This window comes from Microcebus murinus, chromosome 22, assembly GCF_040939455.1.
Source record: "Microcebus murinus isolate Inina chromosome 22, M.murinus_Inina_mat1.0, whole genome shotgun sequence".
In the NCBI taxonomy this organism is placed as follows: domain Eukaryota; kingdom Metazoa; phylum Chordata; class Mammalia; order Primates; family Cheirogaleidae; genus Microcebus; species Microcebus murinus.
Window position 1 is genome coordinate 7,819,033 of NC_134125.1, and position 26,939 is coordinate 7,845,971.

Below are 26,939 nucleotides of genomic sequence, written 5' to 3' on the forward strand. Positions count from 1 at the left end.
GGAAGGAAGCTAAGATATACAAGTAGTATCAAAAGGACACAGGGCTGGGCATGCTGGCTCACGTCTGTAATCCTAGCACTCTGGGAGGCTAAGGCTGGTGGATCACTCGAGGTCAGGAGTTCGAGACCAGCCTGAGCAAGAGCGAGACCCCCGTCTCTACTATAAATAGAAAGAAATTCATTACCAAACTAATATATATAGAAAAAATTAGCTGGGCATGGTGGCGCATTCCTGTAGTCCCAGCTACTTGGGAGACTGAGGCAGCAGGATCACTTGAGCCCAGGAGTTTGAGGTTGCTGTGAGTTAGGCTGACACCACAGCACTCACTCTAGCCTGGGCAACAAAGCAAGACTCTGCCTCAAAACAAACAAACAAACAAAAACAAAACAAAACAAACAAACAAACAAAAAAAGGACACAGAAGCCAACTTAAAGAGATTCCCATGGATCTAAGATAGGACAATGGGAGCAACAAAAAGAATAAATGACACAATAAATATATAAAAATCCATGCGTTCATAGTATTCTTAAAACCAAGAATAAATAAATGATAGGAATGAGAGAGACAGAGATACACACTCTTTAAAAAAACTAAACTTCACTGGCACTACTAGGAAGGGACAAGGGCACCAACTTCTCACTCTGAAAATTGGAATGAATTGAGAATGTATCCTGCCTCCCAATACAAATGATTTCAGGATAACCAAATGCCCTAGCTGAAAAGAACAATCCTTTACAGAATGACTCTATCTAATAAATGTAGAAGAAAAAACAAATGTTAGGAACTCAGAAATCACCATTTTCAAACTGCTAATTACACAGGTTTTCAAAGTATGGCCTTGGACCAGTAGCATGACTTGGAAACTGGATTTATAAATTACACTAGAAATGCAAATTCTCAAGGTATGCCCCAAATCTACTGAATCAGAAACTCTGGAGATGATGCCAATCAATCTTGTGTTTTTAAGCTATTCGTAAGTAACTCTGATGCACACTAAAATCTGAGAACAGCACTTATTTAAAAAATGATGTTATGCATTAAATTAATAATGAATTAGATAAATGATTAATAGAAAACTTTATAATGGGGAGGTAGAATAAGGAATCGTGGTATCACCACTTGAGCTCTTAACCAATCTTACTGTAACTAGAAGCAGGACATACACTGTGTGCCTCCTGTGTGATACAACACAGAGCACAGAGAACCATTCAGTGTATGTTTACTGCCACCCCACAAAGTTGAACCTGAATATAATCAATGGCATCACAAGAAGAAAACACACAACTCTAGAATGGGGAACATACTTTCTAACAATTGATGTTTTTGTCATAAAGCAATAACATGGGGGGGGGGGGAAGCAGGGGAAATAGAAAGGTGTAATAAATATAATAGTTTATAGATTTGGGTTTTTTTCCCCCCTTCCCCTCCACTGTGCCTAGATTAATCTTTATAACTAGATTGCAAGGATTACTTTACAATATCTATGATAGAGTTCTTTCAACATGTTCAAGCATTCTAAGGCAAAGGAAAGTCGTATTTCTAAAAAAAAAAAAAAACACTAAGAGTTTTAGTTGGCATCCACAAAAATCGCAATTACTTCAAAAAATGAGGGTATCTTCTTAATGAGAAAGTAAAATTTTTATTTCAAATGGATAATTATTGGACACTGAGAAATGTCTTTCCTATATATTCTACTTCCTATTGTTTCTCAATAACATGATAGCAATTAATAGACCTAAATTAACTGGCAAAAAGGGAATACTTTGGCATTTTCTGACATTAAAAGTTTTCTTTTTTTTCTTTTTTTTGAGACATAGTCTCGCTTTGTTGCCCAGGCCAGAGTGAGTGCCATGGCGTCAGCCTCGCTCACAACAACCTCAAACTCCTGGGCTCAAGGAATCCTTCTGCCTCAGTCTCCCGAGTAGCTGGGACTACAGGCATGCGCCACCATGCCTGGCTAATTTTCTTCTATATATATTAGTTGGACAATTAATTTCTTTGTATTTATAGTAGAGACGGGGTCTCACTTTTGCTCAGGCTGGTTTCGAACTCCTGACCTAGAGCAATCCGCCCGCCTTGGCCTCTCAGAGTGCTAGGATTACAGGCGTGAGCCACGGGGTCAGCCAAAAGATGTCAGTTTAAGATAAATGTGTTTTTATCTATGAAATCTCTTTAACCACACAGGTATAATCTAGTTTATACCACTAGATTATACCACTCCCTCATTTTAAAGATGAGGAAATATCCCTCTATAATAGGATTTTGACATTGGTTTCTGAAGTGAGCTGCCCCTTTGTTTCAAAAGGAATTCTGGCACTGGGAAAATAACTGTAGGTTCAAGCAAAGCAAGGTCAACAATCTAGTGAAACTAATTTAGCAAATCTTTTTCTATTTTGTAAAGTTTAACTTCAACTTTAAATTTCAGGTTGAAATCTTCAGAATTCAATTCTTCCTATTTGTTTTTTTATTTTTTCGAGAGACAAGGGTCTCACTATATGTTGCTCAGGCTGGTCTTCAAAATCCTGGCCTTAAGCAATCTTCCCATTTCAGCCTCCCAAAGTGCTGGGATCACACTGCACCTGGCCTATTTATTCATTAAATGGAGCTACTTAATTCATGCAGCATGCTGGCTACTAGCAAACATACAGGCAGGATTATTCTCACCTTTACCTGCTCTATATGTCTTGGCTTGATTCACAGGCATGGGCGTCATGGGTATTGGGTATAAAGGCTGGAGGGAATTAAAAATATACATGTTAACATTAGGCTCTTATGGTAAGTATTCTATCACTGTCTCTTAGTTTGATATTGCTTATATTGCTAGATTGGACGTTTCCTGATTCTCTATGAATCATTAAAAAATAAAATTATACCAACAGCTAAAAGGAGAAACCCAAACTACACAGTAAATCTAAACCATCTTTCTCACCAGAAAATATTCTCAGATTTAGATCCTTATACCAACAATACACAAAAACACTGCATGCCTCCCTCTCTCAAACACTTTCACATACCATCGCACCCTCAAGTCACTGCAAGCAGAAAAGTGTTTGTATCAAGTATAAACGACTGGGGAAGCTAAGTAAACATCAAATTCTATGACTTACTTGCACGCCTGGGCTCACTGGGACTGGATACATCATATTTGGTGCAAAACAAACAGGCTGAGTATAAACTGGAGTTGGCTGTTGATGACCCACCATAGAGGGGCTAGGCTGTGCTTGAGGCCGAGGTGAAGTTGGGGTGGTAGAAGGCTTTGGCTACAAAAACAAAAATAAAACTCAACTATCTCAAGGTAACAACTTAACTATTACTGCAGTTTGAAGACTGATTTTCTTAGTGAGAATCTCATGAAAGTGATGGGAATAAAAGAAAAAGAATAATTAAAATGTATATAATTAAAAAAAAAATGAAGACTGATTTTCCCAGTCTAAGTTTTACTCATTTTTTTTTTTTTTTGAGCCAGAGTCTCACTCTGTTGCCTGCGCTAGAGTGCTGTGGCGTCAGCCTACCTCAAAGTAAGCAACCTCAAACTCCTGGGCTCAAGCAATCTCTTGCCTTAGCCTCCTGAGTAGCTGGGACTACAGGCATGCACCACCATGCCTGGCTAATTTTTTCTCTATAATATTTTAGTTGTCCAGATAATTGCTTTTTATCTTTAGTAGAGATGGGGTCTCGCTCTTGCTCAGGCTGGTTTTGAACTCCTGACCTTGAGTGATCCTCCACCTCTGCCTCCCAGAGTGCTAGGATTACAGGCGTGAGCCACTGCACCCGGCCAGTTTTACTCACTTTTAACTAGTCCCTTTTATTGAAAACAACATAGAAAATGACATTTCATGTTTTGAATAAAAGGAAAAATGCTTTTCTAGAAAGAAAGCAGAATTTACCAATTAAAACATAATATTATTTACAATAGTGGAAGTGATGTTTAAGGGACTGGAGAAAAGTGTTTTTAACCTACATATATTCTCCTGTATACTTTTTTTTAATCATATTATAGGGGTACAAATATTATTAGGGTTACATATATTGCACCTGCCATTCCTCCCCCTCACCCCTCCTCGCTCTCCTATATACTTTTTTAAATCATCTCTAGATTACACATAACACTAACATAATGTAAATGCTATGTAAATAGTTGTTATACTATTATTGTATTATTGTGAAATGATGAGAAGGGAAAAAAGTCAGTACATGTTCAGTACAGACACAATAGTCACAGGCTCATAGGCCTAACTACATTTTCTTTATTTTTTATTTACAGACAGAATCTCACTCTGTCAAGCAGGCTAGAGTGCAGTGGCATCATTATAGCTTACTGTAACCTCCAACTCCTAGGCTCAAGTGATCCTCCTACCTCAGCGTCCCGAGTGGCTGGGACTACAGGTGCACACCACCACGCTCAGCTAATTTCTCTCTTGTTTTTCTAGAGACGGGGTTTTGCTCTTGCTCAAACTGGTCTTGAACTCCTGGACTCCAGCGATCCTCCCACCTCATCTCCTGCCTTGGCCTCCCAAAGTGCTGCGATTACAAGTGTGGGCCACCTCGCCCGTCGCTAACTACATCTTCAGTGTATGGTTGGTTGGTTGAATCCAAGGATGTAAAACCCTCAGATGTGGAGGGCGTATCTATAAACCTCACAGCCTAGCTTGCCAAACGTCTTCACTTTCTGAGTTTAAAAAATTCAAAGATTTCCCCAAGATCAAATCTAATTGATAACAAAAGAAGGATCTTTTTTATGGCTAGAAAATATTCATTAATGACCATACAAGAAAAATAAAAGTTGTTTTTATCATACAACTGAATTTAGAATGACAGGTATGGAAGAGGGAATATTACCAATCATAATACATTTTTTTTTTCCAGGGACTCAAGGAAAGTAATAAACTTACCTGAGAAAAGGAACGTGGGTTGAACTCCTTTGCATTGGGATTCAATGTTGATTTCCTAACTTGCCTAAACCAGAAAAAAATACAATAGCCAGTGAAATCTGCATGGTACTTATATCTCTCTTAAATCTTCCATAGCTGACAATTTTTTTAAAACTGCTGAACATATACTGTATTTAAACTATTTTCACTAGATCATTAATAATCCTCTCTATTAAAACACACACATTTATATTGTCCATTCCTTAATCTCATAAAGAAACTGCCATAAAAGGACAACTTTTTAAAAAAAGTTTGAGTAATACACAATTGCTTCTCTCAAAGGCAATCAGTAAATACTTGAAAAGACAGCAGCACCTTACAAAAAGCCCTTAATAACAAACCTTAATATACCAATTCTCTAGCATGCAGTAATTTTTATGTGACAAGGTATTTTCCACATAACATATATGGGGGAAAAAATCATGGCTCTAATAAAAATGTCTGCCTCAAATTGAGCATACGCAGTCCCCAATTTACCAGTAGGCTGCATTTTAAAAGTCCAGCTATAACTGGGTTGTTTGGTACCCAGAACACATAAATCAATGGAGGTTCAAATCTGAGGTTAGCCCACAAAACCCCATTTAATTGATAACATATTGGATGTGCAGAATTAAGTCTATTTTAAAAATCTAAACATTAACTACAACATTATTTCTGAAGGAAAACACTCTGAATTCCAAGTAAGAGCACCGGATACTTTTCTCTCTTCTTGGCAGTAGCAGTTCTGTGTCCTAGCAGCTAGGATGACTACTGACTGGAGTCTAGGGGAACTAGGTCCCAAATATTGGTAATTTTTCAACTCCAATACATTTACAGAAAAACTTTTCTTAATTTATGCCTAGTTTTCTTGCCCTGGGGTACAAAAATGGAGTAAGGGGAAGAGCAGTGCAGGGTATAATAACCTAATTTACTTACTTAAGATGCCATTTGTTTAGACCAGTTATTTGTAAATTAATGGCTATGTGTAAAGCAATCTAAGAGTCCAGAAAGGTTGAGATTGAAGGACCTGACCACCTTTTATAAAAAAGTTAACTGAGTAATAGGATGTGCTAAGTTCCAGGTTTACTCACTCAGCTGCATCTTTCTTTTCTTCTTTATCATCTTTCTCTTGCTTACATGCTGGACTGGAAGTCTGAACCCCTTGGGATGTGACCTCAGGTCCCCTCTTGTGCTCCGTGTTACTAAGTATTGAAGGGGACACACTGGGGCTATTCGGCTTGCTGCTGCCACTGGTACAGTTGCTGCTGCTATTTTCAATGAAAGAATCCTTAGCACTTGGTTCAATTTTGTCTTTGATCAAATCTCTTGATTTTTCTCCCTCTCTATTTTTGTTTAGTAGTTGATCCATAGATTCAGAAGTAGAACTTGGCTGTAACTAAATAAAGGAAACAATTATACGTATAATTACACTTAAAATATTTTTAAATACTCTAGTAATTTTGCCATGAGCACAAGCAAAGTAATATTATCTGTAGGTTTGAAATGTTTTGAATAAGGCTTCTTTTATAATGTAAGAGCAAGGTTTTTATTATAAGGCAACAATAACAGAGTATCTATGCAACACAACCATAATTATCAAAGCACTCAAATGTCTTGGGCAGGAGTCCTCAAAACTTTTTAAACAGGGGGCCAGTTCACGGTCCCTCAGACCATTGGAGAGTGCGGCACACATTCCACACATGTGCACTGTGGGCCCGGGACGAGTCGGCTGCTAAGCAGGACAGGCAGCGACAGAAAAAACATCCAGCGGGCTGGATAAATGTCCTCGGCGGGCTGTAGTTTGAGGATGCCTGGTCTTGGGCCTCAAAAACTCAGTATTTACTGGGCACCTATCACATGTCAGAAATTGTACCTGCTGGTATAGAAAATATTAAATAGTTCCTATCCTCCCACATCTGATTGCCATCTGAATCAGATCAGATGATTAACAACAAAATGTAGTAAAGCTATGAAACTCTATAGAAAAAGCAACCGATACAAAGGAAGGCTTCTCAATGGGAGTGTCATCTGGTTTAAGCTGTGAAAAAAGTTTAGGAGAGGTGTTTGGAAAGGAAATGAGTCTAAGTAAAAGGAACAGCGTGTTGTAAATTCCAAAGGAAAGGGAGAAGATGGCTACATCACAAAAAAGAAAAACACTAGGGGCTGGAGCAAGGGTGGGGCACACGTGCACGAGTGATTCAAGAAATGACAAACTCACAGAAGAGGAACAAAATGATAAAGGAAGTTACCAGCCATGCTAAGGACTCTGGCTTTTAATTCTTAGGGTTATGGGAAGTCACTGAGGAATTTCAAGCAGGGTAGAGTAGTGAGCAGATTTACAGTTCACGAAGATAAGCACAGAAGCTTTGTGGGGAATGAACTGGAGGGAGGGCAAGTGAGATCGTGCCCTTCTCCATAACGGTCTCCATAATAGTCGTGCCATTATGGAGGCTGGACTAAGCCCTGGACCTCGTGGGTTTGGAAGTGGTGGGTTGGAAGATCAGAAGCAGATGGATTCAGAGGGAAACTGGACTAGACATGTGGGTCAGTTAGATCTATACCTGTAAGTAAAGAAGGAAACTGCAAAACAAGAACCATCAAGATGAGCAGAAGATAAACACATTGGTGGAATAAGTGAAAGGTTTTTATGATTGTAGACCAGAAGAAATCAATGCTACCACTGGCTGAAGGTGACTTAAGATGCCATCCTCCACAAAAGAAAGTTAACAGTAGAAGAAAAAGAGAAGGAAAAGGGCAGGAAGGAGGTCAACAAAAGTGGAAATGAGAACAGACACAAGCAACAGCCCCAGGTTGGGAGAATAAACTAAAGAAAAACCTGCACAGCAGAAGGGGCCACTTCAAGGTTGGAGAGAGACAAGACTGCCTCAGCACCAGCAAACCAATTTCAAAGGTTTCAATTCACTACCTAAGCTTCTGCTGTCATAGCAAACGGCATTGTGCAACTCAGGGGCACCTTGCGCTTCACTGCACCACAGCATAGCTATATGCCCTCAAGTTGCTGAGGGAAAATGTTGAGTGGGGCCCAGTGACAGTTTAAGTTCACACTACAGGAACTTATTGCTTCAACTTGCACTTGTTCACAAATATCTTCTTTTGTTTTTTTTCTGAGACAGGGCCTCATTCTATTGCCTGGGCTAGAGTGCAGTGGCGTGGTCACCACAGCTAACTGCAACCTCAAACTCTGGGCTCGAGCAATCATCCTGCCTTAGCCTCCCAAGTAGCTGGGACTACAGGCGAGCACCACTACATCTGGTTAATTTTTCTATTTTTTGTAGAGATGGGGTCTCACTGTTGCCCAGGCTGCTCTTTAACTCCTGGCCTCAAGCGATCCTCCTGCCTTAGTCTCCCTAAAGTGCTAGAATTACAGGTGTGAGCCACCACACCTGGCCACAAAAGTCTTTAGAGGACACACACATAATAGACCAACTGTATATTGCAGAAGACTTCAGTGTTTATCTATCTTAAAAGTCCTTTAGTAAAGGCAAAAATTAGACTTTTGTTGTTGCTGTTAATCTGATAATGGCAAATATCCATAGTACTTATTATGGGATGGACACTTCTAAACTATTTATAGACTCAGTCTTTACAAAAGCCCTGTTTCATGTAAATACTATTCTTCCCATCTTACAAATGGTAAATCTAAGTGGAAACTAAAATGCAATCCATGCTTTTAAGCCACTCTTGCTGTATTTTCTCTCTGCAGTATCCTACAACTAAAGGAAAACTAAGAGTCAGTCAGTCTTTCTTTTTATTTACAAACAGGGTCTCTTTCTGTCGTTGAGGCTGCAGTGCAGTGGTGCAATCACAGCTCACTGCAGCCTTGAACTCTTGGGCTAAAGCAATCCTCTCACCTCAGCCTCCCTAGAAGCTAGGGACTACAAGTTCGTGCCACCATGCCTGGCTAATTTTTAAGAAATTTTTTGGTAGAAACGGGGTGTTCGTGTTGCCCAGGCCCAGGCTCAGGCTGGTCTCAAACTCCTGGTCTCAAGTGATCCTTCCATGTCGGCTTTCAAAGTGCTAGGATTACAGGCATAAGCCATGGTGTGTTCAGTGGAATACTGAGATTCTTATATGATTCAAAGAACAAGAAAATGTCGATAGCCAGTACAATGTAGGATTATCTATATTTTGGTAATAACAATTAACATGTACTGAACACATACTATGTGCCAGGCACTACAGTAAACACTTTACAGACAGTATCTCATTTAGACCTCACAGAACACTATGAAGCAAGTTCTACAATTCTCCCATTTGGGCTTACGGGAAGTAGAGAACATGTGGCAATGTTATACATGTGGCGTATGGAGGTCAAAATTCAATCTTGGGTCTATTTACCTCTAAAACCCACATTAACCCACATTAACCCATAACAGATCAAATCACTAGCAATTCTTACACAAAGCAAGTTACCAGCACCGTGCACGTAGCATATTGGAGACTGTAGATGCCTTAAGGAAAAAGGTATATGTGTGGGGTGGAGGGGACAAAACCCACGGGGTATTGCTTTTTCAATCTCTTTCCTAAAAGATTAGGTCTTGGCCTCTTTTGCAGTTAAAAAAAAAAAAAAAGACAAGATTTTTCACAAATGCAGTTCAGGGCAATGTGCATGTCATGAGGGTGGCACTGACAATCCATTCACTGAATTACGTACTATCCATTAGTTATTATTCAAAGTATTGGGAGAAGCTTAAACACCACATGCCAGATCTGTCATTTACCAGTCATGTGACCATGGGCAAATTATAATATTCAACTTATTAAATATTTAAATTATAACATTTTACTCTTTTTTTGAAGACAGAGTCTCATTATGTCACACCAACTAGAGTAGAGTGGCGTCATCATAGCTCATGGCAACCTCAAACTCCTGGGCTCAAGTGGTCCTCCTGCCTCAGCCTCCCATGCAGCTGGGACTACAGGCATGCGCCACCACATGTGGCTAATGTTTCTATTTTTTGTAGAGATAGGGTCTTGCTCTTGCTCAGGCTGGTCTCAAACTCCTGAGCTCAAGTGATCCTCCCACCTTGGCCTTCCAGAGTGCGAGAAGTACAGACATGAACCACCTTGCCCGCCCCTAGTTAACTTCTTTTTGCCTCAGTTTCCTAATACATACTGCAGATAAAAACAAAACTTGCTTCAGAGGGATGTTAGGACAATAAAAGATTTAACACAAACATTTTGAACAGTGTCTGGTATGTAGGAAATATGTAATAAACCTAAGTGAATATCAACATTAGTTTATGTAAAGGGAACAATTATAAAGCTCACCCTCAAACATTTTTTAAAAACCATTTCTTTGCTTTCTAGTATTTGCTAATTAACGAGGGAATTATTCATAAGATACTTAATAATACATTTGATTATTTGGGCTCCCAAAAGTAGTAAGACTAAAAGTTCTAAAGACGTAGACTTTTAATGTTGCTCCTATCTGGAATTTAAAAATCAAGTATTGGCCGGGCGCGGTGGCTCACACCTGTATTCCTAGCACTCTGGGAGGCCTTGGTGGGCGGATTGCTCGAGATCGGGAGTTCGAAACCAGCCTGTGCAAGACCCCGTCTCTACTAAAAATAGAAATTAATTGACCAACTAAAAATATATATACAAAAAATTAGCCGGGCATGGTGGTGCATGCCTGTAGTCCCAGCTACTCGGGAGCCTGAGGCAGGAGGACTGCTTGAGCCCAGGAGTTTGAGGTTTCTGTGAGCTAGGCTGACGCCACGGCACTCACTCTAGCCTGGGCAACAAAAGTGAGACTCTGTCTCAAAAAATAAATAAATAAATAAATAAAAGTCAAGTATTAATGAAGGTTTACAAAAGCTATGAATTAATATTATAGCCAAAATGTCTTCTATTAAATCAAAAAGTACAGCCCTTTAAAATATAGTAACTCTAATCAAGACAGTATTATAGGCCAGGCGTGGTGGCGCACGCCTGTAATCCTAGCTCTCTGGGAGGCCGAGGCAGGTGGATTGCTCAAGGTCAGGAGTTGGAAACCAGCCTGAGCAAGAGCGAGACCCCATTTCTACTATAAATAGAAAGAAACTAATTGGCCAACTAATATACATAGAAAAAATTAGCCGGGCATGGTGGCTCATGCCTGTAGTCCCAGCTACTCAGGAGGCTGAGGCAGCAGGATTGCCTGAGCCCAGGAGTTTGAGGTTGCTGTGAGCTAGGCTGATGCCATGGCACTCACTCTAGCCTGGGCAACAAAGCGAGACTCTATCTCAAAAAACAAAAACAAAAACAAAAAACAGTATTATACTGGTGTAAGGATAAGACATATAGATGAATGGAGAAGAATTTAGAGTGCAGCAATAAACTTTCATACTTGCAGTCAACTGACTTTCGACAAACATGTAAAGAAAATTCAGTAGTGGAAAGAATAGTCTTTTTCAACAGATGGCCCTGGGACAACATTATCTACCTACATGCAAAACAATGCATTTGGACCCCATAAATATGTATAATTACATGTCAATTATAAATAAGCACAAGCAACAAAATCAGATAAATTTGCCTGTATCAAAATTAAAAATGTTTGTGCTTCAAGGGACAATACAGTGAAAAGATAAAACCCACAGAATCCTAGCACTTTGGGAGTCCAACACTAGAGGATCACTTGAGGCCAGGAGTTCAAGAACAGCCTAAGCAAGTACAAGACCCTGTTCCTAAAAAAAGAAAAAGAAAAATTAGCTGGGCAGGGTGGTGCATGCCTGTATTCCCAGCTACTTGGGAGGCTGAGCGAGGAAGATCACTTGAGCCCAGGAGTTTGAAGTTACAGTGAGCTATGATGACACCATTGCACTCTAGCCTGGGAGACAGTGCAAGACCCTGTCTCAAAAAACAAACACAAAAACCCCAAACCACAATGAGATTATCACTTCACACCCACAAGGATGACTACAATAAAAAACAACAACAACAACAAAAACAGATAATAACAAGTGTTGACAAGGATGTGGAGAAACAGGGACCCAATACACTGCTGGTAGAAATGTAAAATAGTGCAGCTGCTTTGGCAAACAGCTTGGCAGTTCCTCAGAAAGGTAAACACAAAGTTACCATACAATCCAGAAATTCTACTCCAAGGAAGGTGCACAAGACAAATGAAAACACAAGACCACAGAAATACTGTACATTACTATTCATAGTGGCATTACTCATAATAGTTAAAAGGTGAGAACAAGCCAAACAGCCACCAACTGATGGATAAACAAAATGTGTTATTATCCATATAAATGAATCTCATTCAGCCAAGAGATGAAGTACTGATGTATGCTCCAACATGGATGAACGTTGAAAACATGCTAAGTGAAAGAAGCCAGTCATAAAAGGCCACATATTGTATTAGTCTATCCATATGAAATGTCCAGAATAGGCAAATCCACAGAGACTAATCTGTGGATTAGTGGTTGCTTAGGGCTAGGGGCAGAGGGAAAGGGTTGGAGGCAAATGGAGAATGCATTCTTTTGGGGTGAGGAAAATGTTTTAAAATCGATTGTGGTGATGGCTGCACAATGCTGTGAATATACTAAACCACTGAACTGTACCCTTTAAATGGTAGAATCAGATATGTAAGTTATATCTCAATAAAGCTGTTACAAACTGTGCTAATGCTAACACATACATTTCAAAGTAAAAATATTTATTTCCTTCATTATGTAATAAATTCAAGTCAGTGTATTCTAAGAGGGACTGAATGTTTTAAAGAAAACGAGGAATGTTGAGGGAAAAAACCAAGTGTGCAAGAATACCTACAGCATGACATCATTTACAGCATACTTAAGATTATGCAAAATCTATCTATTGCTTAGGGATCTATTCATATACAGTGTAAGTATAAAGAATTGTACAGGAAAGAAACTCTTCCTTCTGAAAAAGAAGAGGAGGAAGCAGCTGAGGTGGGGTAAGCACACAAGAGGTGGTTAATCATGCTGGAATACTTGACTTACTCAGCAAGGGAATGGGCACATGATCATTCATCATTATGTGTATAATTTATATGCATTAACTACTGCTAAACAAATTAAAATTTAAAGTAACCGTTAACAGCATTGAAGCTGAACAGATATATATGTGCAAAAGTACTAAATGGTATGTAAAATTTTCAGTGTTGCCACAAAGTCATAAATGAAGCTATCAGCAAAGAAATTATTAAATTTTAGAAAGTTAAAACACTGGCTGGGGAAAAGATGCCTTCTGCCCTTTTATTTATTTTTAAAGACAAGGTCTCACTCTGTTACCAAGGCTGGAGGGCAGTAGCACAACCATATCTCACTGTAACCTTGATCCTGGGTTCAAGTGATCCTCCCACCTCACCCTCCTGGTAGTTGGCATTACAGACACATGCCACAACACCTGGCCTGCCTTTTGCCTTTTTTTTTTTTTTTTTGAGCGAAAGTCTCACTGTGTTGCCCGGGCTAGAGTGCCATGGCACCAGCCTAGCTCAGAGCAACCTCAAACTCCCGGGCTCAAGCAATCCTACGGCCTCAGCCTCCTAAATAGCTGGGACTACAGGCATGCGCCACTATGCCCGGCTGATTTTTTCTATATATTTTTAGTTGGCCAATTAATTTATTTCTTTCTATTTTTAGTAGAGACAGGCTCAGGCTGGTTTTGAACTCCTGAACTTGAGTGATCCTCCTGCCTCAGCCTCCCAGAGTGCTAGGATTATAGGTCTGCCTTTTGCCTTCTATTCACTCATCGTTTAATTCATCTACTTTGGAAAAAAAAGCTGATAATCAGATTTTTCACCTGGAAGAAACTAACTTTTAGGAAGATCTGAGTCAGTCTCAAAGTCAACCTTGATATCTATATTATATTGTAGTAAATATAAACAAAAGAATGAAATCGTCATCAAGAAGAGATGTTCAGCACAGCCTATCTTGAGAGACAAATGATGTATTACAGAAAGATATGCACGATATATTTGTGCACAAAGTCTAAATCTGCAACCACCTTAGACCACCAGAGTCTAGTACATCTTCCACTCACCACACCAGATAATTAATGACTTGGTCTTGCTCTACTAAAATCTAGCTTTATTGAACAAAGTAATCAAATGAACATCAAATAATAAACTATATTTTGGTAGCTCCAATTATGAGAATTATATTCTCTTTCATTTGATACCCAACACTGTTGTTATCAAAACTCCTGATTTCAGTTATCCCACTTGAAGGACAGGCAAAGACAACTTTAAGAAAGGTTAGCTTTCTACACACAATTCAATGTTTGAGTGTGTGTATATAGTGCACTTCTGTAAACTGATGATATGAAAATCCTTAGTAATGTTTATTATTTTTTGCATCTTAATTCATTAGTCCATATAATACTTACCCTAAAATCATTCTTAAATTTCTTTAAATCATCAATCTGTTTTCTATGTTCAGAAACAATTGGTGAAATACCTGTAAAATTAAGAACTGTCAGATACAGATGTATTTCTAAACTTAAGATTCTTTTAATAGGGGATATTAGAAATTATAAGATGTACTATCAAAAGAATAACAATTTCAAATACTAATTTTGGATTTTGGCATTTGTCAAACTATGCATTTATATATATACACTATACTAAGAAAAAGTATTGAACAAAAATATTCTGTATTGGACATGAAATTAGCCATATTCCTTCCTATTTCTACAGTTCACACCTAAAAACTCTTTAAAATGCTAACCTTTATTTTCAGCTTTTGAGAAGCTAGGTGATGTTTCACTGGGCTTAATATTTTCTTTATTTCCTGCAGGAGAGTTCTGCCTCTGATCTTGAAGCCTGGAATCTTTAGCTAGAAAAGTTTTTTTTAAAAATTCAGTTAAAGGTTAGAAAAGCAAAATGGACAAACACTGAATAATAATTCTGATTTCCTATGTTTCTAGAAAAGAATATTTTCATTTAAACAGTGGTGTTTTTAGTTGCAGATATCATATGAAACACAAATAATTTTATTTATATAGGTATTTGATACCCAGGAATGTTAATCTTCACAACAGCCGACATAATATATATTAAACTAGTGGTATTACTTAAATAATTAACTCATTTACATAGGATTTTAAATGTGCATTCAAAATACCCACCTATAAATAAAAGCATAAAAAAATTTTAATATAACGTCAACCTCTAATTCTCAACTTCACAAACGACATGATGGATCTAGAAGCCCTTTCTTACATACCCTCAATAGATGGGGTAACAGCTCTGTTAGATGCGGGACTAGCAGGTGTAGGAGATGCAGCTGGAACAGGCATGGCAACAGCTTCAGTTGGAATAATTCCAGCTTGGGGAGAAGCAAGAACTGGTCCACTGGGAGTATTTCCAATACTGTTTTGTCTGGGCGACCTGGGTCTGTGAGTTTTAGGGGATAATCTTGGAACTAGAAAAAAGGGAAAATTTATTTATTACATTCTCAGTTTAACTGTCACTTCCTCAAAGAGGCTTCTCTAAAGATCTAGATAAGGCCGGGCGTGGCGGCTCACACCTATAATCCTAGCACTCTGGGAGGACGAGGCGGGCGGATTGCTCAAAGTCAGGAGTTCGAAACCAGCCTGAGCAAGAGCGAGACCCGTCTCTACTATAAATAGAAAGAAATTAATTGGCCAACTAATATAGAGAGAAAAAATTAGCCAGGCATGGTGGCGCATGCCTGTAGTCCCAGCTACTCCGGAGGCTGAGGCAGAAGGATCGCTTGAGCCCAGGAGTTTGAGGTTGCTGTGAGCTAGGCTGATGCCCCAGCACTCACTTGACCAGGCATAGTGGTTCATGCCTGTAATCCCAGCATGTTGACAGGCTGAGGGGGGAAGATTGCTTGAGCCTAGGAGTTTAAGGTTGCAGTGAGCTGTGATTGTGTCACTGCTCTCCAGCCTTAGCAAAAGACATTCTGTTTCCCAAAAATATCCTCTCCAGCCTTCCTACCCCTTTTATCCATCATCCTGGTTTTTTTTTTTTTTTTTTTTAATTTCTTTCTTTTTTAAAACAAGGTCTCACTCTGTTACCCAGGCTAGAGTGCAATGGCATCATCATAGCCTCACTGCAACCTCCATCTCCTGGGCTCCAGTGGTCCTCCTGCCTCAGCCTCCCCAAAGTGCTGGGATTATAGGTGTGATCCACTGCACTTGGCCCCATCATCCTGTTTTCTTTTCCAAAGTCTTAGGATTAGTGGTAATCAGGAACACAAGTATCTGAAGAACAACAGCAATACATAAGTACAACTGTGGTTTTTTCCTCCTAACTATACATGTTCCTTCTAAAAGATAGAATTTTGAATGAAGCTGGAAAAAGGCTTCCCTAAGGCAGGATAAATGCCACTTTTTAAAATAAACACATTCTGTACTAAAGAGTTGAACTGATTAAAATGATTGTTTCTCTTAAAACACTGGCAGGAGGAGATCCCTAAAAAATAGGCTTACCCCTTCCTCATTCAATTTATACACTAAAACACCTTTTGGTTCCTTGTAGCCCACCCTGTGGGCTCTTTCTTACAACATCAAGATCCCCTGCACTAAGTAATGAAATAGGGATCCAATTTAAGCAAAAGGAGAAAATAACACAAACAGGGGTTGATATTGTAAAATAAGTATCTAAAGGTTTCATATACTATTATAAACCTAACTGCAGAGCTCAAATTTAAAAGTTTAGAGAAAATAGTTCAGTATATTTCATTTTAACATTTTGTGTTTTCATAAGCCACAATGGTCACAAAAGAAAGCTACTATGCAACAGCTGTCATTTTTCCAACTAGTATAAAAAGCAACCTGTGACACTCTTCTGGGTGTATCTCTAACAACTTTATTTTCACTCTTTTGCTTCTAATCATGCTGTTACTCTCAAAAGTCGTATCCAGAACATTTGAGTAATGTCAAAAGATTAATGAAACAGCTAAAGATTTTTTTTTAATTTCTAATTTTTTGTTAGACTTAAAATAATTGAAGACTAAGGAAGAAAATACAAAATGCAAAGGAATTTATAGTACAATTACATGAATGTACATTACATGAAGTTGAGCAGTGTATATCAACTAAAAACAGACATTTAACAGAACTAGGTAATTATTTTGCTTAAGCTTCAAGACCTTGTTTTTTGGTTTTTTTTTAAACAGGTTCTGTGGACCAATAAAAAAAATATTAATTAGATGCTCTAGCTCTCTATTATGGGAGCAAAGTATTAAGTATTGATTGACAAAGTAGCAAAAAAACAGTCTTAGCCTAATCATAAAAGCTTGCAAAAGTATAATTTTCATACTTTTATACCTGCTGACAGCATATTCCTCAGGCTAATCACAGATAAAACTTGGGCCCCTCATTTGTGTTTGATATTCCTTATAAGGGAAATATAGTCAGGAATTAGTACCATATACAGATGTTATAGAAACAAACTACACTGTAAGCCCAAAATAAATATTTATGAAATCAATAAACAAACTTTTAAAAAGAGATAGGAAATATAGTCCCTTTAAATAGTGTTACATACTGTATTTGCCTTAGAGTGGTACTTTAAAACTACAAAGTATATTCATATTTATGAACCTTATAGGAATCTCATCAAAAGCCCATAAGGTAGACTAGGCAAGAATTACTTCACTCATTGAGAAAACTGAAATTCAGAATGACTGCATTGTTTTCTTTAACATATGATGAATAAATGGGAGCCCAGAATAAAAATGTAGGTTTCCCAATTTCTGGTTATTCCGCTATTTTTACTATATGTACACTTACACTTCCTCAAACAGAACTTAAGCTCAGCTTTTTTTTACATCTAGTAATAATTACAAAAATGCACATTGTCATTATGTCCAAGTATCACCTACCCCCACTGACCACTGATGACCATGTTCCCCCCGAGGGACTGGTCCGCGCCACTGGAGGAGCAGCTGCTTCGCTTGGTGGGTTGTGGGATACAAATTCTAGGCCACTGGAAATGGAACCCCTCCCAGCAGAAACTCTGTGATTTCGAGGGTGTCGCTGGGCCTTTGGGGACATTCTTGGAGGTCCTAAGAAAGGAACAGTGCACATCATATAAATGCCACTCTGTCCATCAGTACTACTTTTCTGCTAAATTCACACACACACATTCTCTTTCTCCCACTCACTCTACAGTTTCTCCTTGGTTTTACAGAAGAAAAAGCCATATATACATATACATATTTGGGGGGCCATACTCTTTCAGAATTATACTGTGGAATGCCACAAAGTTTTATACATAAATTTTCTTTCCCTTTATTTTTAAAGAAAAGGAGGGATGAAGCTGGTGGTAAGAAATCAAACAAGATCTCACAGCTCTTGAAAGAATTGTAGCAATCTGTTTCATCTATGTATATTATTTGTAGGTATACAAAAATAAAGAAATATAATGAGTGTTAAGAGAAGTTATACCTACATGATGAAATAATTTTTACTTTACCATTTCTGCCCCAAACTGTCTAGAATATATTACTTATATAATTAGAAAAAATTTAAAAATTTTTTTTTTTTTTTTAGACAGAGGCTCACTCTGTTGCCGGGGCTAGAGTGCCATGGCACCAGCCTAGCTCACAGCAACCTCAAACTCCTGGGCTCAGGTGATCCTTCTGCCTCAGCCTCCCGAGTAGCTGGGACTACTCTATAGGCATGCGCCACCATGCCCAGGTAATTTTCTGTATATATATTGTTAGTTGGTCAATTAATTTCTTGCTATTTTTAGTAGAGAAGAGGTCTCGCTCAGGCTGGTTTCTCCTGACCTTGAGCGATCCTCCCGCCTCGGCTTCCCAGAGTGCTAGGATTACAGGCGTGACCACTGCGCCAGGCTGAAAAAATAAACTTTTACAAAGACTTAATCTCTACACTATACATCCCTGGTATTACTGAAATGTATGTACATATACCTTTCTTAAATGTCTCCAAAATCTTGGTTTATCTACCTCTTCAAAACAGTCCTCAATTGTAAGCAGTTTCTTATATTTAACAGGCTGTGAACTGATAATTGTATTAATGCATGACTTTTAAGATCAACATAACATCTAGGGAAGAAATTTGCACTATGTAAAGTGTCAAAATTCTACATCACTGATTCTGCTACCCTATTAGTGATTTCTCTTTCTAAAGCAGTGTACTGTGCATTAGACCAAACCATCAAGTGAAAACAATGTATAGAATGGTTCTCACCACAAAAGCCTGAGAGTGCTAACACTCAGTAAAAATATTCTCAACAGCAAAGCTAAGACTCATTACCCCTACTCTGCTGTCAAACTCTTTTAAGAACTTCAAATTAATGTGTGTTCACGATGAGAATTTAATCATGGACATAATATTTAAAAGAATGCAAGCATTATAGCTTATAGTTTTCAACTGGAGATAATCCAACATTCCCAAATAACGCAGAGAGCATATTACTATGTCAATAGTCCATGGGCAGTTCTTACATCTTAATATAGTAACGATGTTCAGTATTAATGATCACGGTTTATCTAATACCATTCTCATTATATAAATATCACTTATTCAAATGATAGACTGTAAGAAATATTTCAACAGAACTTAATTTTGCATTTAGTGGCCACTATTAGAGGCATTTTTTTTTTTTTTTGAGACAGAGTCTCGCTTTGTTGACCAGGCTAGAGTTGAGTGCCATAGCGTCAGCCTAGCTCACAGCAACCTCAAACTCCTGGGCTCAAGCAATCCTCCTGCCTCAGCCTCCCGAGTAGCTGGGACTACAGGCACGTGCCACCATGCTGGCTAATTTTTTCTATATATATTAGTAGGCCAATTAATTTATTTCTATTTTTTTATAGTAGAGACGGGGTCTCCCTCAGGCTGGTTTTGAACTCCTGACCTTGAGCAATCCGCCCGCCTCAGCCTCCCAGAATGCTAGGATTACAGGCGTGAACCACCGCGCCCTATTAGAGGCATTTTTGAGTAAAGAAGTCACCTTGAGAATCAGTGAGACTTGCTTGCTATTCAAAGTTAGACACTTTAGTCAAGGTCATGACCTGCCTGCCTAGATGGCAACAATTTATTTAAAAGTAGCCAGGGAAGCACTTTACCCAGAAAGCTTCATTGGTCCTAATTTAAGTTATATCAACTGTGATCTTAATGAACAAATCATGTAAAAATTTTAATGTAAATATTCTAAGCAAATATTAAAAGGATATTATTCAGAAAACATACCTTTAATTTATGCATGGCATTTAAATTAGGATGTTACATTTCTATAACATCTGTGTATTTGATATGTAGTAATGGCAGATTGAGCATCAAATATTAAGAATTACAGAATTTTATTCTTATTTTGGACAATGGAAAATAAATACCTAAATATTGAAATTCATACTGAGTTTTTATCAATAATTTTATCTTAGATCAAGGACTTCTCCCAGATTAAAGCAGTGTTTCACCATGTGATATTGCAAAGCTGACTTTTAAAAATTACTCAATTAAACTTAGAATCCTTTAGGCAAGCTAATAAACAAACTGTATTGAAATCTGAGGGCAGACATGCAAAGGCAGCTACATGGTGCTGTTCTCAAAAAGCCCTTAAAACACCATTCCTGGCCGGGCGCTGTGGCTCACGCCTGTAATCCTAGCTCTCTGGGAGGCCGAGGCGGGCGGATTGCTCGAGGTCAGGAGTTCGAAACCAGCCTGAGCAAGAGCGAGACCCCGTCTCTACTATAAATAGAAAGAAATTAATTGGCCAACTAATATATACAAAAAATTAGCCGGGCATGGTGGCACATGCCTGTAGTCCCAGCTACTTGGGAGGCTGAGGCAGGAGGATCCCTTGAGCCCAGTAGTTTGAGGTTGCTGTGAGCTAGGCTGACGCCACAGCACTCACTCTAGCCTGGGCAACAAAGCGAGACTCTGTCTCAAAAAAAAAAAAAAAACACCATTCCTGCCTGCAGCCAAGAGGATGGTTCACTAGACCTTGGCCAAGGAGTTGTAAAACAATAGGTTCTACAAAAATCCAAGACTGGGTGAGAAGGTCCATTCGTTTACCATTAACCACTGTATACAGTGTGAACCAGGAGGGAGAAGGCTGTGGGGAAGACCTTCCGAAGTTTTCCAGGGCTATAAAGGAGCATCATTACCAGGCAGACATAAACCCCCTTTACTACAATTCAAGATAGTTTATAGCTTCACACAGCATTTATCAATTTTTTCTCTAATGAACAAAAGGTTAATAGAAATAGTTTTAACAAACTAAAGTTAAAACACGGAAATTATAGGTTATTAAATAATGAAGAGGAAACTATTTTGTAATTATAAACTCACATAGGAGTTAAACAAAGACAAACAAAAACATGAACAAATTGTGGTATTGTACCTTCTGAAGACATGCGTTTAGGCATAGTAGAGACAGGAGCTGGAGAACCATGAGCAGAGGGGTGAGACGGGGGTCTGGATGGCCGCGAGGGGGGCCTGGAGGGCGGCCGTGTAGGGGTGGCTGCCCGAGGTGGAAGAGAGTTGGGACCTGACTGGTAGCGAGAAGGTGGGCGAGAGGAAGGAGATGGGCAAGGCGATGGCCAGGGAACACCTGACAGAACAAATGATATGAAGGAAAGTATAAAAACTAAAGAAAAAAATGAGGGAAAAAAGTAAACAGAAAAAAAAAGTAAAATGACAAAAATGATTTCTTGTACATTTTAACCCTTTGAGGACAGTCATTTGATTTGTGATAAGTTTTAGCATAACTTAACTGACATAAATTCACATTTTACTTTAACCTCCTTAAAATTAAGTCCGTTTAAATGAATACACGTTCCCAAAGGGTTAATTAGGATCTACACATACTACTGAAGAAGACAGTTAGGACTTTGCCTATCAATCCTGCTTCTATAAATGTTTCTCAGTAATCAATTGTTAAAAGGAACAACATACACTAAATAATTTCACACAATAAATCATAATAATTCCTACTAAGGAATAAGATTATTTACTATATTAATTTTAGCTTTGAAACATAATCAAAATAAAAGCAGCAGCTATTATATCCAATTAGAAATGCTGATTCCTTACAATCATCTATGATTTTCATCAGGTTTATATTTGAACCTAAGGTTCAGTTGGAAATCTCATTAAGCAAGTCCCATTTAAGTAGAAATAAACATTACTTCTATTATTTTCTAGAGTCACAGGAGTAACAAAGGTTAATATTCCTTGCACTTTCAAAAAACCCAATCTCATTAAATTAGAAAAGGGGGGACCTTCTAAATAATTTATGCAGTCAAATACTTATCTAAAAGACTGCTTAATAAATAATGCAACTACAAAGCAGTCATCACCAAATAAACTGATACTTGCGGATATGAACGGGGCAAAATATAGCTAACATTTAATATTATAAGTCACTTACCTGAATCTTAGCAAACAGTCCAGGTCTCCTCTCCACAGGGTTCCACACACTTGAGTATCATACATTTCCCAGCCCCCTTCAGGATTTTTACTTTGAAAATTCTGTTTATGAACAACTAAAAATCTTTACTCAGTGAGCAAAGAAATTTCACCCCCAATACTAAGTACAGAAAATACTCAAGAGTGTTCATTTGGAGAGGAATTCTGGAGAAGAGACTCAAAGAAAACAAATGAAATTGGAAACTTAAGTGTTCTCTATTTTTATCTAATTTTCCAAACTTAAATACCTAAAGTTGAATTGTCCACTCTTTCCCCTTAGTAACATACTACTGCTATTATTAATTAGCAAATTTTCATACCACCCATAGTACTTCTCTTCAGTATCCCCAACTTATATAAAAAACTCATAACCTATGATTGATAATCTAGATTTAGAAGTAGAGTGTTTTCCTACTAAGATTCATGTTTCTTTTACTTAAGTTGCTTAACTATAACAGCCACTTTTAGACCAAGAGTAGCAGTTGCTGTTTTTGAGACAGGGTATCACTCTGTTACCCAGGCTAGAATGCAGTGGTGTCATCATAGTTCACAGCAACTACAAACTCCTGGGCTCAAGTGATCCTGCCTCAGCCTCCCCAGTAGCTGGGACTACAGGCGTGTGTTAACCACACCTGGAGAATTTTAATTTTCTCTTTGTAGAAATAGGGGTCTCATGGCTGGTCTTGAACTCCAGGCTTCAAGCAATCTTCCCACGTTAGCCTCCCAAAGTGCTAGGACTATGGTCATAAGCCACAGCAACCAGCCATTTTTGTTGTTTCATAAGCACCTTTCTCTTGTCACTTTCTTCACATGACTCTTGGTCATGGCTTGTATTATAAGTTACCTCAAGTCATTTCTTGAAGTAAGCAGAATACATGAACAGTTAATGAAAACAAATCTATACTAACTACTGAGTGTTTCATACGGATTAGAGTTTTCCATATAAATTGTGTGTAATTTTTAAAAAATTACTGCTTTTAAAATTGAGAACCTATCCAAAGTTTCCAATTTCTTTATATGTGGAGTGTTTTTTGGCCAGGTGAATGTCTTAGGCTTAAATTTATCACTTTATCTTAGTACATGAATATTTTGTCATGCTAAATACCACATATGCCCATAACTTATACAATGTTTCCCTAATTTGATATCCACAAAAGCAAATTTTAAGTAATGCTGAAGTGAAAACTACTCCACAAATATCATACGTTCTTATCAATTACGTAAACTGTGTTAAGTATTTAGAAAACTATGTATTTCATCAATGACATTGACAGATTTGGTTTAAAATACTTGCCTCCATTAACTACTCTTTGGTCTGAACCAGAATTCAGGTTGAAATCTGAAGTGTGAGAAGCGGATCTTGATGGCATGGAGCCCGATCCAGGCTGGCCCATACGCGGTGAATTCTGTCTCCCACTTCCCCAGGATATGACTTCTCTATTTCTTTGTCCAGGAGGAATATATTTATTTTCCCTGAAAATGAGAGAGCCTCTAAATCATTTTATCCTTAAATGTACCAGGCCAATGAAACATATCTAAAGTAATTTAGGCAGAAGGGAATGCTTGTTATAAAAAGGATCAACACTAAACCAAACTGCCTCATGCCCGCATGCCCCGTTCCTCCGCCTTTCCCTGTGTTCTAGCCTCTGGCCTTTCCCTTCCCTACTTGACCTTTCTATGGCTGACTCTATCAATCATGGTCTATCTTCTTGAAACTTCTTTGACCTTGCTTTCTGAACCTTATTTTCTCTGCGATTTCTTCTCTTGCTGGCTGTTCTTTGGTTTTTTATGGCTGCAGTATCAGCACTGCTGATGAATCCCACAGTCTTAACGTCTCTCACTGGACATGTCAGTTCTAACCACTGGACTCTAAGCAATAAGTGCCTTCAAGTTAGGATGCATCTCTTATTCTACCAGACATGTAGCAGGTTTTTCTCAACACGTTTATGAATAAATGAAAGACCCTACAAGCCTCTCAAATGCAATAAACTGCACAAACAGAGGCATCAATCCTCCCTGCAAACTTGCTCCGTGTTTCCTATCTCCATTATCAGTACAATTATTAATTAGTTATCAAATAAATCTCATGGTCATTCCTGGTTTTTCTAACCTTTCTATTACCAGGTTTGGTCTAGATTGTTATCAAGCTCCCACAGGCAAACTATTTCAATACCCCAACTGGTCTCTGTGATTCAGCCAGTCTTCAATGTCCCAGCATTTATTCACCCCATCCCCTGCCCACAGGGTACTCTTAAGTGTGACACACACAGTTCTTCAACTACCTCAGCTCCTATCACCAACCACCACCACTGCACCCAACACAGATGCCATGTTTCACACACAGGAAACAACAGCCCTTTCCTGAGCTGGCCAAGTTCTCCCCCACAGCCTTGCTACTACACATGGCTTTTCACCAGGTGAGAAATTCTTCTCCTGGACTCCTCTCAGAGTACCATACAGACCCTACTATGCTATCACAAAATGTCACCTCCTCAGGGAGGCTTTCTCTGACTTCACAGGTTACAGGTTATGCTAGTTCCCTCTAGGTGTTTCCACACTTTGAACACAACTTTAACTGAGCAAATTACATTGTACTGTTATAGTACACATGTCCCCCCACCTGATCACGATTCTTTAATGAGCTCAGCGAGACCTTGGATTGCTCCTTGCTGTATATCCAACACTTGCCTCCAGAGCTGACTCTCAAAAAATATTTTCCAAGATTAGCATAATCTTTTCTCTAATAGAATCTTAAGCCAATTCCATTTGCATTCTCTACCTAAGCTACATTAAAGGAAGAGGAAATGATAATAATAATGACAATACACCTTCTCACACAGACCTTGAGTTGTGTATCCAAAATACTGCATCATGATTTCCTTTAAATACCTAGTGTTTATGCTGTGCCCCTCACGTTCACTGGAATTTCTCTGAACTGCTGTGTATTTTTCTTCCTCGCTCCTATCATCATTTTCCAGGGCCACCCGAGCTTTGTACTGGGCACTTGATTCGATTTCTTCTGCTAACTGGTTTGCCCTTGCTTCCCGTTTTAAAAATTCTTCTGAGTTATCCCTTTCTAAGGGCACCCTGAAACATGAGGAAAAGAAAAGCAAAGTGAGTATTTTAAAGTCATAGTTTATATATCTGTCACAATCAACTATTAAGAAAGTTTAGAATACTGACAAAATTGGAAGAGTTATGGTGATCTGCTAATTTATAAATCAGAATTTGAATTTTTTTTCTGTTACCTTTCCATAGAGGAATTTATCTCAAAAACTGGTTACACTGACTGTCCACTGTAATCTCTACCCTTTCACATTTAGGGGTTTTTTACAACTTAAAAAACAAAATAAAAATAGAATTTACTCAGAGCATAAAAATAGGATATAGGTGTTCCCCTCTGCACTCCCTTTTTGAGACAAGTTCTCACACTGTCACCCAGTCTGGAGAGCAGTGGCACAATCATATCTCACTACAGCCTCGAACACCTAGACTCAAGTGATCCTCTTAAGTAGCTCAGCCTGGCTCAGCCTCCTAAGTAGCTAGGACTAGAGGCACATACCACTATGCATGGCTAATTGTCCTGTTTTTTTGTAAAGACAGGTTCTCACTATGTTGCCCAGGTTGGTCTCAAACTCCTGGGCTCAAGTGATCCACTTGCCTCAGCCTGCCAAAGTGCTGGCATTACAGGCATGAGCCAACTGTGCCTGGCCTATTCCCTCTTTTAATGGGAATTTATCAGCCTCGGTAATAACAAAAAAATTCTTTTACATAATCATTTAACTTAAAATTTAACAGAAATAGCACAGTCATAGCATTGTTAAAGAAAAAAAAAATTAACAGAAAAATTTATTCAGCATCATAATTTAAGTTGATGAAAATCAATAACAAATGCACTAAAATAAATTTTAAACTTACGTATATGAAGATAAACTGCTATCATAGGTAGACACTACACCATAATTTTCTTCATTATATCGAAACATATCATTGGGATCCCATCCATTAGACTAGAAGAAAATGAAGGCCATTTTTAAAAATGACGAAGTATTTGTCTTCTTTAATTTATTTACAATTAATATCTATAATAACAAAACCTAACACAGCACTCTAGCAAAATCTAGCAAATTAGAAAATAGGCAAAAATTTCCTTTAAAAATGTTTTTTTAAGGAAAACCTTTTCTTCTATATCAGCCCCTCATTTTGGTAAATATCTACATAACACAATTATTTGAGAGGTTAAGAAAGTTTATAACATTTTAGAGCTTTATAAAATATAAGCCTTCAGATCAGGGTTCTCTCCTTCTGCTAACCCTTACCAGTCACCTTTCTGTAGGGTAGAGACACCAGTATTTACCTGAAAACTTCCTGAGATCACTGATCATCAGGTCTACGAAGGACAGGAGGTGCTTTTCTTTCTTTCTTTCTTTTCTTTTAGACAGAGGCTCACTCTGTTGCCGGGCTAGAGTGCCATGGCACCAGCCTAGCTCACTCCTGGGCTCAAGTGATCCTCCTGCCTCAGCCTCCCGAGTAGCTGGGACTACAGGCATGTGCCACCATGCCCGGCTAATTTTTTCTATGTATTTTTAGTTGGCCAATTAATTTGTTTCTATTTTTAGTAGAAATGGGGTCTCACTCTTGCTC

The 26,939-nt window shown here is 38.4% G+C and overlaps 1 protein-coding gene across 6 annotated transcripts in view; it reads right to left on the minus strand.

Moving 5' to 3' along the window:
- Positions 1–26,939, minus strand: part of ATXN2 (ataxin 2) — a 96,483-nt gene that overhangs the window by 22,052 nt on the left and 47,492 nt on the right. For 3 of the 6 annotated variants that reach the window (XM_075996558.1, XM_075996560.1, XM_075996561.1), the window contains exons 7-18: positions 26,214–26,305; positions 25,185–25,382; positions 23,590–23,768; positions 21,229–21,438; positions 17,741–17,923; positions 15,113–15,310; positions 14,615–14,722; positions 14,274–14,344; positions 6,002–6,306; positions 4,893–4,956; positions 3,108–3,260; positions 2,665–2,731 (exon numbers count right to left, since the gene is read on the minus strand). In XM_075996558.1, coding sequence (XP_075852673.1) covers positions 2,665–2,731; positions 3,108–3,260; positions 4,893–4,956; positions 6,002–6,306; positions 14,274–14,344; positions 14,615–14,722; positions 15,113–15,310; positions 17,741–17,923; positions 21,229–21,438; positions 23,590–23,768; positions 25,185–25,382; positions 26,214–26,305 — 1,828 coding nt within the window. The remainder of the gene's footprint in view (positions 1–2,664; positions 2,732–3,107; positions 3,261–4,892; positions 4,957–6,001; positions 6,307–14,273; positions 14,345–14,614; positions 14,723–15,112; positions 15,311–17,740; positions 17,924–21,228; positions 21,439–23,589; positions 23,769–25,184; positions 25,383–26,213; positions 26,306–26,939) is intronic. The other 3 variants (XM_075996559.1, XM_012778380.3, XM_075996562.1) reach the window with 2 other exon arrangements.